At 32.8% G+C, this 15,547-nt stretch overlaps 1 protein-coding gene across 2 annotated transcripts in view; it reads left to right on the plus strand.

Moving 5' to 3' along the window:
- GPC5 (glypican 5) overlaps positions 1-15,547 on the plus strand; it is a 1,134,491-nt gene that overhangs the window by 450,965 nt on the left and 667,979 nt on the right. For both annotated transcript variants that reach the window (XM_055335624.1, XM_055335625.1), the window contains one exon: positions 1,233-1,353. In XM_055335624.1, coding sequence (XP_055191599.1) covers positions 1,233-1,353 — 121 coding nt within the window. The remainder of the gene's footprint in view (positions 1-1,232; positions 1,354-15,547) is intronic.

The following is a 15,547-nucleotide window of genomic DNA, read 5'->3' on the forward strand; positions in this document are numbered from 1 at the left end:
AGTGTTCACTACTCATGTTATCCCTAACCTCTTACTTGGCATATACCATTTCTTTTAGCTATTCCCAAAGCATCCTGAGTCTCTCCTTCATTCCTGGGATTCTGACCAATGAATCTAAATTGTCGTTTTGGGAAGACAGTTATTTGCAATGACTTTAACCACCTATGAAGTTACCGTATTTACATACAACATGATTTACTACACCCTTTTTTAGATAAATGTCAGTGAAAGCGGATTGTGTTTTGTCTACTTGCAAAATATTTTGCCAGTTTTAGTTATTTAGTTATAATGGTTATAATTTTGACTTTTGTAGTCCAATATGTAAAAAAAATATTATTGTGGCTCATTTATATATTGTATAAAATGAAGTAAATTGACCCAGATAATATGGATTAAGACATACATGTGATTCAACAAGATCTGGTAACAAAGTGGCATGTATATTTGCTTTCTTTTTCTTTTTTTTTTTTTTAATTTTTTTTAAATTTTTATTTATTTATGATAGTCACATAGAATGAGAGAGAGAGAGGCAGAGACACAGGCAGAGGGAGAAGCAGGCTCCATGCACCGGGAGCCTGACGTGGGATTTGATCCCGGGTCTCCAGGATCATGCCCTGGGCCAAAGGTAGGCGCCAAACCACTGTGCCACGCAGGGATCCCTTTTTCTTTTTTTTTAGATTTTATTTATTTTTTCATGATAGACATAAAGAGACAGAGTGCTTTCTTTAGTATAGTGATAAGCAGTGTTAAAGCACAATTAATTTTTGGTTGTGTCTTTTTAAAATTTATTTATTTATTTATTTATTTATTTATTTATTTATTTATTTATTGAGAGAAAGAGAGTTAGTGACAGAGAGCAGGAATGAGGAGGAAAAAAAAAAAAAAAGGGAATGAAGAGGAGAAGGGATTGATCCCAGGACCTTGGGATCATGACCTGAGCTGAAGGCAGATGCTTAAAAGATTTAGCTACCCAGATACCCTGGTTGGGTCTTTTGAGAGAAAAACATTAGAATAGTTTATAGTTTCATGGTTAATAGTTTATTAATAGTTTATCCAAAAAAATGTTGCATCTGTTGCATCTGCACCAGGAACAGATGTTCCAAGAAAAAAATGCATTGTTGTATACTCTTAGAAGAGTAAGATTCTGAACTTAAATATATTCAAATGGCTATGGCAGGTTATATTCTGACAGGATTACTAAATCCTGTATCTTCCTCTTTTTGTTTTGTTAGCTATACAGAGCGTGTGGTTGGAAATGGAATCAAAGCCCAATCTGGAAATCCTGAAGTCAAAGTCAAAGGAACTGATCCTGTGATAAATCAAATTATTGATAAGCTGAAGCATGTTATTCAGGTAAGTGCTGATACTCTATTGGTATAATCAATGGTAAATAATAAGTAGTGACTTTCCATTACATGTGCTAAATCTATTAATCCTATCTGATAGTTCTACCTAAAAGTGAGTATTGAATAAATTATTTGTATCTAGAGTTTTAGAAATATTTTATTGAGCAGTTTCCATATGAAATCAATGTACAGTAGTATTTTAACGGAGAACAGTGTGCATCTGTGAAAAGGAATCGTAGCCTCAGCATTTCAAGGTATAGTGAAAATCTCAGTATAAGCTTCATCCCCAGTGAATAAGCTTTAGACACAGGGACTACTATGACAATCAGAGAAAATACGGAACATAGAAGATGCTGGAGTCACTTTCCAGGCAACTCTTTGAGCCTTACTGTGAAGGTTTTTGTTCCATTTTCAAAAAAGTCAAGTCATGGGACACCTGGGTGGTTCAGTGGTTGAGCATCTGCCTTTGGCTCAGGGTGTGATCCTGGTCCAGGGATTGAGTCCCACATTGAGTTTCCTGCTGGAGCCTGCTTCTCCCTCTGTCTATGTCTCTGCTTCTCTCTCTGTCTCTCATGAATAAATAAATAAAATCTTTTTTAAAAAAGTCAAGTCATAAATGAGTGATATGCATTTTTGTATTTATTTCCTGAGTCTCCTTTTACATGTTGTCTTATAATCTACCTAATGTTTGTTTATAGAATACTTCTATTTTATCTTTAATAATATGTAACCAAGTGAATATATACTACTATTTTTAATATATAGCATATGAAACCTGTAAATTTCTATCAAAATAACATTTCATTGAACTAATCTTTTAATCAGAATCAAATATTATGTTATATGCTGTAATGGCCACCCTCCATTCTTCATCTATTGGAGTTTGGGCTAAGAAGGACTATTTTTTTAGGTATTAGTCTTTTTATAACAATTTATCTGTGCATATATTTTCATTTTTTCTAAGTAAAACCTTAGATGGATAGTTGATTTTTATTTCTAATATTCTATGTCAGAAACTATACCTAAACATAATACTGAGTTTTTTTTTTTTTTAATATTAAAATACTCTAGAAGGTGCCTGGGTGGCTCAGTTAGTTAAGCATCTGAGTCTTGATTTCAGCTCAGGTAATGATCCCAGGGCCATGAGATTGAGCCCCATGTGGGTCTCTATGCTGGATGCAAAGCCTGCTTAGGATTCTCTCTCTGCCCCTCTCCCTGCCCCCTAGCTTGCACAGTCACACACTCTCTCTTAAAAAAAAAAAAAAATAAGGTCATGGATACACTTTTCATAGTTGTCCTGCAAAACTTAAATTTACGTAGGGCCAGTTCTTAGGATTTCATTTTTATGAAAGTCTCTATCTTGATCAAAGAAAAGTTAAGCAGGGAGCCCTATGTCCAATACCATAGATTTCTTCCAGGAGGCAATAATGGTTACTTTGCTTATTCTATGACTAGTGCATTGGGAAAACAGAGTTCTCACCCTGGATGGCAGAACCAAAAGTAAGTTCCATTAAGAAAAGTGTAAGAGAAAAGTGGTGTTATGACTACTAGTGAGTTAAACCTCATAGCCTCTAGTGAGTAATACACTCAGAGAGATACCTCCAAGTAAAGTAAAGAGGTGCCTTACACTGCTAGTAGCCCAAGTGCTCTGATATTGCTTGAACCTGAATGGTACTGGGATTGTGTTAGGAGCTGAAGTGACATTGAAGAAGGCATCAGAGTGAGCAATACAAGCAGACCACAGCCTGAGATCTGGATGGACAAAGGCTGTTGTCCCCAGAAGCAGTGATATTAAGCCCATAAGTAAATGTCACTCAGGCATTCAAAAGAAGGAAGTTCCTGGCAATTTTTGGAACCTTGATTTTCCATAAAAAGAAAAACCAAGAAGACCTCCAGGTGAAATTAATCTTGACTCAGTGAAGCTCTAATGGGGATTCAGGAAGATTTAGGATATTATTTTCATTCTTGAATTTCCAGTGGCTCAATTGTTTATCTATTAGGAACTCAACACATGAAAATATTCACCTTTAATGTCATTCTGGGACAGAGATTTGTGTGCAGATTCCTGGCAGGGTGCCTCTGCAATCAGTAAAAGACTGAAGGAAGTAGCTCTGTATAGAGAGAGCAATTGAACCATATTGTGGTAATAATGGAAGCATCATCTAAATCCATTAGGGACTCTGGAGTTAGGAGGGCCCTTTCAGGGTGTCCTGAATTGAAACAAGGAGGTAGGTTATTAGACCACTAATTGGATGAAGGCTATTAGGGTGGAGGCAGGGAAGTGTTAACTCAGCTCTGTGTTACCAGCAGCCAACAATATTACCTGCAGCTGAAGGTATATAGTATACATAGGTAGACAAATGCCTTGGTCTAGCTGGTACCTCATAGCATCATAGACTGTAATATGGTATAATAAGTTATGCAGATCTATTCAGAAATTCTAGCATATACATAGATCATAAAATTAAAAGCACTTCAGTATGAATCAGTTCCTCTCCTTGAGACAAAATCTTAGTGGTGTCCAAAGTGGGGTAAGCATTCCCCAGAGAGTACACAAACCAATCCATTGGAGAGCAGGAAGGAAAAATAGAAATTCCGTGTATATTTATTCTATCTCATTATGGTAAATTATTTGGTTGTAGGAAAGTATATTAAATATGTAACAGCACAATGGCACATGTGTATAGTGTAGGATTACATAAATACACATGTCAAGTAGGTGTGTATTCAAACTTTATAGAATATACATGATGAAACCCAATGGACACCTTATTATAGGTAATGAGAATGGAGCTGCTATATAGGAAAGAGTACACAGGTATAAGAAAACATATCCACAAAGAAATAAGTAAATACTCAAAATAATAAAGGTTTATAAAAACTCTTAGGAAGAGGGTTCACTGATATGTTGCCCATTCAGCATAACATCACCAGGGTCTTATTTCCTAGGTTTTAAAGCCATATACTTTTCAGTATGGCAGAGGGAAATAATTCCCCCCCCCCTTTTTAGCTCCTGTGTTGAATCCTGTTATTTCATCTTTATATTAGTGTTCAGATCTCCAATTATTCACATTCAAGTTTTGTTCTAGTATTATAAGAGAATATGATATAAAATGCCACCTTTGAAGTCTATTGAAGTCTATAGGATGAGGATTGAAATTTAGGTTTTATAGAAGAGAACAGAAAGTCATTTTATACAAGTGTCATGAAAATATTCACCTTTAATGTCTTAGAATATGTTCTTTCCTAAGCCAGCTGTCCTGAAAATGAAGAGAAATTTTTTATTTTGCCAGATTTCTGAATGCTGGTATATGTGTGTGCCCTTGCAGAGATGGCTAATAGACTGTCAGTATCAAGGGGGCAGTTATTAAAACCTAGCATGGTGTCAGGTCTGAAAAGTTTCAGAATATTGTCTTCTATAAATGATAACTTCTTAATTTGGGAGTAGTGTGAGACAAAGGGAGGAAGTAGAAGTAGGAATATATTTCAGAATCTAATTTGTAGATTTAGATGATCACTTATGTTTGTTTGCATAGAATCCAATAAATTTTTTTTGTGATGGATATTGAGTGCATTTAACAATGGAAATGACATCTCTCATCATAGGGATAAGTAAATGTTCCTCTTGTCCTTTTGACCCTATGTAAATGTATGCAAATAAGCCAACCATATTTAATTGCAAAAATTGGCTCCATACAGTAGCTTCCAGACACCTTTTCTTTTTTTAAAGTAGTATTTTATTTTTTAAAATTTATTTATTTATTTATTTATTTAAAATTTTTGAATTTAAATTCAATTTGCCAACATATAGTATAACACCCACTGTTCATCCCATCAAGTGCCTGTCACCCAGTCACCCCATCCCCCCACCACTTCCTCTTTGGCAACCCTTTGTTTGTTTTCCTTTTTTTTTTTTTTTTGGCCTTTAATTGAACTGTCCCTCATTTTCTACCCTGTAATCTTTGCAATTACAGTCACTAAATTTTACTTTGAAAAATGATACTTTTTGGATGTCTTCATAATTTATTCAAAATATTCAGTTAGTACTTACTGAATTCCCACTATGGCCTGATTCTACCCAAGGCACTGAAGTTAAGGAGATGAACAAAGCAGACACAACTCTGTTCCCATGAGATTTACATTCTAAGAAAAAAAATATACAAGTACAATAACTATAGCTGACAAATGTTATAAAGGAAACAAAATGGAATGAGACAGGAAAAGGCATGTAGGAGGAATGTGCTTGTGGAGGCCACTAAAAGGGGAATATTTGGGTTGATACGGACAGAGAAGAAAGGAATAAAAAAATGTGGGAAAACTGGGGAAAAAGGGATACTACATGCAAAGGACCTGTGTCAGAAATAGGTTTATTGTGTTCAGAGAACAAATAAAGGGCCATGTGGCTGGAACAGAGTGAATGAATGAGAGAGAGAGAGAGAGAGAGAGAGAGAGAGATTCTGATTTAAGGGGAATTTGGTAGATTCATTCCATCAGGGAATTTTGATTTTATCCTATGTGGGATGGGAAACCAAAGACTGTAGGCAGAAGATGATATAATTTAATTAACGTTTTATGAAGATAATTTTGTCTTAACTTTGGAAAGTGAACCAAAATAGAAGAGCAAAAATAGAGGAAGTAACAAAGAGAGAAGATTATGGTAATTGGGACTAGAATAAGAAGAGTGGCTAACATGTGAAGCAGGGAGATTTAGATAAATACAGGAAGGAGAGTTAATCAAGATTTGTTGCTGGATTGGAAATGGAATTGAGAGGGAGAGAACAAGGATGAGACCTATTTTGGTGGGTGTGATAATGTCATTAATTTGAACAAGGAATTCTGGAAATGGAGCAAGTCTGGGGTTAAGCTGTTGGGGTTGATTAGAAATTATGGTTCTATTACATTTGAAATGCCTCAGACTGCAGAGAGAAACATCCAGAATTCAGGGGCAACCACAGAACAGGAGGTACATATTTAAGTGATGGGACTATGAGGTTACCACCTTCTTGTTAGAGAATAAATTCACAAAACTGTTAGAGGAGAATAAAAACAACAGAATCGTATGAAAGATGTATATTCTAAAAATCTGGAATGGAAAAAGCATTTTTTTAAATGTATGTCATACCATGTTGCTACTTAGACAGTTGATGTAGGACAGACAAGGAATTTCATAACTAACTTTTACTCAAGAATAATCAATGTTCATTATAAGAAATTTAATTTTGCTATTTTAGAAAGTTTTACAGAAAAAGTAGAGAGTTAAATGTTCTACTACTTATAAAACAGTAAGAAATCTCAGGAAATAAGCCTTGTAGGTTTTTGCTATACTTAATTAGACATATAATTAGATCAAAACTTTTACTTTTTTGTATAAAACAAAATGAGATCAAAGAGTACATTTGGTTTTGTTTCCTAAAGTTCTCACCTAACAACATGTAACATATTTGTTTCCACAGCATAAAATACTTTGCAGTATGGTTACTAGTGCCTGTATATTATTCTATCATATGGAAGGAGTGTAATTTTATTTAAAACTGAAATTAGATGTATAGGTTGTTACCAATTTTTCACAATAATAAATACTGCTAATAGGAATATTCCTCAAGATGAATCTTTTTATAACATTTTCCTCTCATGATATATTTCTAGATATAACCAAGAATCTGCTCACTAATAATTTTAAGTATTTTGAAAAATATTGCTAAATTTTTACATGGGAAAATTGTAAGGATTATATAGGAAGCACAGATTATTTGTCAGCTTTCTCAGTATGTTGAGGGTGTATTTGGGAACTTGGCAGTGACCATACATTGGTGGTAGGAAAATCACATGGAGTTCTAGAGACCAAAGTAGCAGTCCTTTAGACATGTTAGCTTAAGCTGGTATCACCCGGGGGTACCTCAAATATGGCCAAAATAAATATTTTAATTAGAAAATAGTTCATGAAAAATTGCAGGGCTTCCTAGAGAAACAACTTTAATTTTATTTTATGGTTTAGGAAAAACCCTCTATTTTTTAAATCCTATCAAGGAAAAAAAAGTTGCTCAGAAGATCTAATATAAATGAAGATTTATGAATTATAGCTTGGTCCTCAGGGCATATCTCAGGCACTTCGGAGTCCCCTCACTGCCTCTGTAATTCCTTCTGAGTTGGGAAAAGGAACCATGGAGAAAAGATGAAAGTCATGCCTGGCCTCCTGCCATCTGTGATTCTGCCCCTTTCTTTGGTAAAGCCATTGCATGAATATACTTTCCAGCAGTTTTCTACATTTTAAAGCCTGTGCTTTAGGTAGATAATGCTTGCACCTTTGAAAACTACTTGTTTTGAGTATGATGTAGTGAACAGCCAGGGAGAAATTTTCTAAAAGGAGAATTTTTAAAGGGTTAACATGGACTTTGTTAGATGTTTGCATCAGACTGAATTGCCCTTTGGTAATAGATTAGAAACAATACTTGATTTCTCTTAGTATACTGACTAGAGAAGTGTATGAAAATTTTAATTCAGATTTTTTTTTTCTCTTGGCAAACTCATTTTAAAATTTCTTGTTGTTCATATTGACTGAGTTTGTTTAGGGCAAAGTTGTCAGCCAAAGATAATCTTTCTAGCAATGTATCTTTAAACATTAAATAACATCTATCATTTTTCCAAAAAAAAAAAAAAATGCTAGCAGTTAAAAGCCTAACTGCTGAGCATGGTTAGCTATGAACAATAATGACCCACTGCTTAGAAATTACTTTACCTACTTTCAATATGAAACATAAAAAGTAATATCACAGAAATTTTCTATAATTCTTTTATTGCAAAGCCAATAAATGCTACAGTGTTGTTAAAAGTAGTAGATTTAAGTAACATTTTATTTCTTAAACCTAATAATTCCAATACATAAGAGAATATTATCAGTTTCTATTAAATACTCATTTTACAGAGACTAAAACTTCTTTAGAAATATGTCTTCATATATAAAATAAATTTGGTTTTTAAATGTGAGGAAAAGCAATAATCATAACCATTTGCTTAAAACTACAAAATATATAGACATTTTATAATATGTATTTCAATAATCACAACCTACTGAATTCAAGCAGAGATGAAGACTCTCTTATTTCATGTAGGAAAAGATGGTACTAAATTGCCTCTTTTCTTTTGTCCCATTCTGCTCCTAGAATACCAATGTGATAAATAGTAACTTTTGAGCTGTGATAGAGTGAGAAGAGGTTCTGAAATAAATCTTAATAGTTAAAAGGTTAGTGTTTATAAATACAAAAAAAAAACACACAAGATTTTAAAAATATTCTGGAAAATATTCATGAAAATACTTATTCTATTACACATTTTAAAAACTTCTTATAGGTAAAATCTTATAGCAGTGATACAGAACCACTCAGTCATAATTGACTGGTCAGGGGCATCAGCTGATTCTGTGGATTTCCTTCACTTCTACAGTCTCCTTTTCTTGCTCAGGGAATTCACAACAGGACCTTGACTTTTTGGTCCTCATCTCTACTATACCCCAATGTCATGTCCCCAGGCTTACCAAATTAATATTCCAAAAAGATAGATACCTCTTGATTTTATATTAGCTGTGCAGTAGTAACCAAACACATTTAGTTATCTTTTGATTCAGAAGAAAGTATTTGAAATGTACTCAATAACTTTGGCCATCTAATGTAACAATTAGTTGGTTGGAGTAAATTCAATGGAAGGTTGCTTTCTGGAGTGTGTGGTATAATGAGCTCTCTTCACTATTGGCCGTTTCATTAAAAAAATCAATTGTCAGCATAAAACCAACCGTTTCAATTAGTGTACAATCAACTGGAAATAAAAGGATTTGGGTTGGCCATTGATTTTTTTTTTATTTAAAGAGTATGTAGTTGTTTTATGTTGGATAAAATTTTACTTTAGATTCACTCAGTTGTGGCTTATGTTACATATCATTATTATCTATTAAGATTTGAGCCATTTATCTACCAGGTTTTCTGTTTGTCAAACATACTGAAAGAATTTTGAACACTAGAACTTTTATACTTTATATTTTGGTGATTAGGTCACACTATAGCCATTTATAAGCTAAGACTTTTAATCTTTCTGTTTAAAATATAATGTGAAATGTGGTCTAGTTCACAAAATAAGATTCCAAATTGCAACCATGTCCCACAAAAAAAAAATCCAGATTTATTGTAAAAATTGAAATTACTGTGATTTAATTTTTTTCAGGAATTAGGAAATCTAAAAGATAAACATACAGCATTATAATAGAAACCAAAACAAGTGAGGGGTGCCTGGGTGGCACAGTCAGTTGAGCACCTGACTCTTCGTTTCCAGTCAGGTGGTGGGATCAAGCCTCATATCAGCCTCTGCATTCAGTGTGGGGTCTGCTTGGGATTGTCTCTCCCTCTGTCCCTCTCTCTCAAATAAATAAACTTTAAAAAGAAAGAAACTAGAACAAGTGATATAAATAATGCCTTTGACAGTTATTAGCTATCCATTCAGCAATGTCAAACAACAACAACAAACACCCCCCAAAAAAAACAAAACAAACAAACAAACAAAAAAAAAAGAGAACAGAAACAAAATCTCTTTTATTTCAATAAAGCACACTGGCCACAATATGCAGTATGCCAACGAGCATGACTTTTGAGTACAAGGCAAATGACTAAATTGCAGCTCTTGTAGATACTAGCTGTATATCTATAGCCACCTTAATTAACATCTTTTGTAATATAATCAAAAAGATAAGAAAACCACAAGTGTTGTAGGGTGTGAGAAATGAAGCTCTCAAATACTGCTGGTAGAATGTAAAAACATACAAATACTTTGAGAATTTAGATAGATCTATAAAAGTTTAAACATAGAATTACCATACAAACCAGAAATTTTACTCCCAACTCTATAACCAAGAGAATAGAAAACATGTGTCCACACAAAAATCTGTATATGAATGTTGATACAGACTGGCATCATTCATAATATCCAAAGAGTGGAAACAACTCAAATGTTCATCAAACTGATGAATGGATAAATAAAATATTATATATCCATAAGTTGAAAACTTGTTCAGCAGGAAAATGTCTTCCTATGGATAAATGGTCCAATGTAGAAGAACCTTGAAAAAACGATAAATAGAAGAGACCAGTCACAAAACATCACATATTGAATGAATATGTTTACATAGTAAGTATTAATGAATGTATTTCGCTATTTTATTTGAACATCAATTTTCATTTGTATATAAAACATTCTCTTATATTGGTAATAACTATCAGTAGTATATTGAAGGCTTATTCTACCTGACCCTGATAGTTTTACAAATACTGGGCTAAGTAAGATAATTACTTTTCAATATCTGAATCTCTGTGAAGTTTTATCAGTCTTTGACCTTTTACTCCCTGACCCACTAACTATTCTTTCCCCATAACACTGTTGTCTGTTTGCTGCCTCCATCATTCCACTGAAATGCTCTGGCTAAATTTACTGATTATCCTTTCGTTGTTCAGAATTGAATAGCCTTTTATCAGTTGTCATCTCTTGAACTTTTAATATCACTTATCTTTGCTGTTGATCATCTCTTTGTTCTCACTCTATTGATTTCCCACCAAAGTTTCTGATTACTCTACCCCAGGATCTTTGTGCCTTTCCTTAATTTCTTTAAATCAAACTCAATGGAAGGGTTTTGAAGATAAAGCTAAGGAAATATCCTAAAAAATAATAACACACAGAAAAAGAGAAGGAAATAATAAAATGATGAGATATTAGAATTTCACTCCAGGAGATTTAAGTAATAAGAATCTCAGAGAAAATAATGAAACTAATAGAAGAGATTTATCAAATATCATTTTTTCAGAAATAAGGAGTCATGACTCCAAATGGAAACTATAAAGTGACCATCACAATGAGTGAAATATACACCATACACAATAATTGTGAAATTTCTGAATACTGAAGAGAAGGTATTAAAATCTTCCAGTTGAAGAAACCAACTTAAAGAAAATACACAAGAATTCATACAAAGATAGCCATTAGATTACTAGTTGTTTATTGACAGGAATACTAGGCAAAGATGAAAAAGCAGTACCTTCAGATTATGAGGCAGTGATTTCTGACCTGAAATTCTATACCCAGCTAAACTACTATCAAGTAAAAGAATAAATTTAAAAGATTTTCAGATAGGTAAAGATTCACAAATACGCATTTTGTTATACCTTTTGTAGAAAGCTGTTGGCAATGGCAGTGATCAAGAAATAAGAAAATAATGAGGTTTAGGAAACTTATATTGAAAACATCAGAATAGGGAAAAGGTTGACCATGGGAGGGAACTTTGTAAGCTAAAAAGGAAAAAAAAAATAAAGTTCAGTAGTTTAAAGCAATATGTTGAAATGTATGTAAAAGTAGTTACAGGGGATCCCTGGGTGGCTCAGTGGTTTAGCACCTGCCTTTGGCTCAGGCCATGGTCCTGGAGTCCCAGGATCAAGTCCTACATCGGGTTCCCTGCATGGAGCCTGCTTCTTCCTCTGCCTGTGTCTCTGCCTCTTCTCTCTCTCTCTCTCTGTCTCTCTCATGAATAAATATATAAAATCTTAAAAAAAAAGAAGTTTCTAACCATTTGTCAGATCTGCTAAAGCATTTTGAGGAAAAAATAAGATAGATACATAAAAAGATATGATAGATGCAAGGCAAGCTGTGCAATTGATAGATACCATGGCAGTTATATATTATGAGGGGATAAAAGCTTTACAGAAAAAGAAATATAATCACAATACACTATTGCTCTGTAGTAAATAATATATTTGTAGACATTATAGTAATCAAAACTTTGACAATGCTATATTAGTTGGGTGGCAAAAAGAAATGGACTTGGTGGTATAACAGAAAATCAGTAACTATTGTCAAGAATTGATAATCAAGAAACAGAAAAACTGCCTATTTACTAAAAGTTATATAGCCATATAAGATTAATGCTAGCAAAGTCAATCAGGTTGATTATTACTGCTTACAAGGGCAGGAAACATGGTATATAACATGCTTAAGCAGAGAAATGCTATTTTTTTCTTAACATAATCCTTTCGGTACTATTCAGTTTTATACTAGATATGTTTATTACTCTGATAAATATAAATATAATTTTAAAGACAAAAGAGAAATTCTACATCATGATTACATGGACCCACATGATCTTGTCTTTCATATCTCTGGCCTCTTTAGCTAATTGCTCCCTTTTTCTACACAAACCTGGTATCTACTCTCCCCACAGATAAACTCTTCATTGTTTTAGTTCTTTCAACTGTTATTTCTAGATCTTTCACTCCCTCTTTAAAATCAACAAGTTATTATTATTTTTACTTGCAAAAAAATGTATCTGTTTTTTCTTTGTAAGTTCCTGTTATCCATTGTCTCAGTTTTTTTTTTTTTTCTGACAGAAAAACATGTGTACTCCTGTGTTCTCTTTGGCACTCTGTAACTTATGAGAACACTTCTTTAGAGAAGTAAAATCAAGGAATTAAAACACTGGGATATTAGTATCAACAATGGGCTCTTTCTTTGTACCCAAATATCTTGATTGGTCTGCAATTCTTTATTATATACGGCCCTAACCTTTGTTTTCCTATTCTATTTTGAGTCAGAATTTTGAATCTCACAAACATTGATAATTTTTTTTTTTTTTTTTGGCTTAAACATGGCTGATCTTTGTGCTGCTTAAAAGCTCCACAGAAACCTCTTCTCTATTTTTTCGGGATGTTAATTCAAGTTCATAGATCTACTACCTTCTTCAAACTCTGGGTTCCTAGGGTCACAGTAGTTCATAAGGCTTTCCAAACAGCTCAGCTTTTCTTTTGTTATTCACAATATTCCGGGCCATGTATACTCCTCTCTTGGCAATGGTCAGAAATTATCTCCAAATACCCCAGAACTTGGCATGCAAAAAAGTAATTCACTTGATTTTCTGAAGCACTCCTTTGCCATACATAATTTTTAACTGGCTCATGTATATTCTCAGCTTCCTGCGGCATATTAAGAGTTCATAATGCTTTGCAGACTCAATAAATGTACTCTGTAATTACTTAAATATCATTTTATGAATGTACTTTGAAGATGTAATTTGTCAGAACAGAGCAGTTTCTGGATATATTTCTTGTAGTTCAGGAGCACTTAACCAGATGGCCCCCTATAGTTTTGGAACAGTTAATGCACCTTGAAAGTAGGCTGACAGTAGAGGAATATGATCATGGGGGATCAATGGGAAACTTTCTAAGACACAGGATATTGAAGAAGTGAAATAAATACCCTATAGAGATTCATTAAAAACTAAACTAAGTAAAAGTTCTATGACAAAATTAAAATATGAATTATAATAACCTTAAGAAATGTGATAAGTCTTATGAATGTAAGTTCTGCATTTATTATATGTTTCACAATGACATGATGGAAAGTTAATCAGTTTTATTAGAAATAAAACAAATAATGAATTTTATAGTAATGGGTGTGAATAGGCATTTATATACCTTTCACAAGGCAGGTCAGTTACTATTTCTGAAAATGATCATTTTGAAATTTTGTATCTGGAAATTTATTATCAAACAAGGCCTGAAACTCATTAAACAGATGGTAAAATCTAATTTAACTCCCTTTCACACTCCTTTTCTTTTTATCTTATGAAAGCAAATGAGCTTGTCAGCTTTTAATTATAAAAGTCTAATTTGAATTTACTAGATATATATATAACAAAACAAGATAGTTGCTAAATTTACTTGATCCTCGGGACTTTCTATTGGACACATTCATTTTTAATTTAATGATAAGAAAATCTTTTCAAGGTTTTTGTAAATGAATCACATTATCAGAAAAGTTTACATTTCTGGAAGATAAATATGTTCCTTAAGGCCTTTAACAGATCTTGGAATGAAAACCTAATTTTTAAGAATTTTTAAGTATTTGATTTGTACCATTGAAATGTATAGGGTTTAAATTTCATGATTCCCCATCTTAAAAAATGTGAAATATGCCCCAGGCTTATCAAAGCTAATTATTTATATACTTAAAATTCTGATTTAAGTGACAGTACTGTTTTCTCATTGATGAAAATTGAGTAGCAAAATTATTATATTTCATTCAAGAACACATAACCTTATTAGAAAACTAATTTTCAATGTCTCTTTCACAAATATGCTCATAACTAGAGAATTTGTCCTGTTTCTATGCTAATTCATTGAACCATCATTTTTCACCCATTCTTAAAAAAAAAAGACCCCTCTTTATCTGACATTTTAAAATGCATTACATCTCAATCTATAAATTAATTTCTTGGGTTTGTAACAAGGAAAAATATTCCAGGTATTAACCCATTTAAAACAAGCCTCTGTGGAGAACATCATTTGTGATGCCTTTTGACTACAATGTCCATTACATCATGGGACATACTTGTGTTTCCTCATTGTGACTAGCAGAGGGCATGGAAAGATGAGAAATGTTCAATATATATCTACTGAATAAATAAAAGACAGTTATAATTAAGTTGGTTACTATATTTAAAATATAAATGGAACAGAAAAATGAATCTTCTCAATTATCAAATACTAAGACAAACTATTTAAAATCAATCTAATAAATTCTATGCTTTCAATCTTAGATTACAATTTTAAAATTCTTGTTCTTTTTTATTTATTTATCCTTTCATTCATTCACTGAATGACTATTGATTTAGTACTTGACTTACTAGGTGCCAGGTATGTTAATGATACAGTGAGTACAAAATATGATTAAGTGAGGGTGTTAATAAGAGTGAATATATTATAGAAACAATACCTATAGCAGTTAGGATGTGGTCTGCTTATAAGTAAGTATGAGAGGGAAGACTGACAATATCTCTTTACCTTATTCAACTTATATTATTGAGGTTCTATTATGGATCAGAAAATTTCCTGAGTAGTACGTTTGCAAAATTGGATATGATCACCCCTGCTTATAATAAAGGATTTACATAATAAATAAAGAGATTCACCTTGTAGATTTTATACTAACATTTCTGATCTAGTTTCAGAGAATTAGTCACAATTTCAGGAACCTAGAAGGTATTCAACTGTGATAGAATATAAAATGGATTACCAGAGAATATTTAATGAAATATTAAATATTCTGTGGTACCACTTATTTCATTTAGAACATAGTTATTATTTATTTTAAAGATATTACAACATACACATAGTAGATGT

This window comes from Nyctereutes procyonoides, unplaced genomic scaffold (genome assembly GCF_905146905.1).
Source record: "Nyctereutes procyonoides isolate TBG_1078 unplaced genomic scaffold, NYPRO_anot_genome, whole genome shotgun sequence".
Lineage (NCBI taxonomy): Eukaryota > Metazoa > Chordata > Mammalia > Carnivora > Canidae > Nyctereutes > Nyctereutes procyonoides.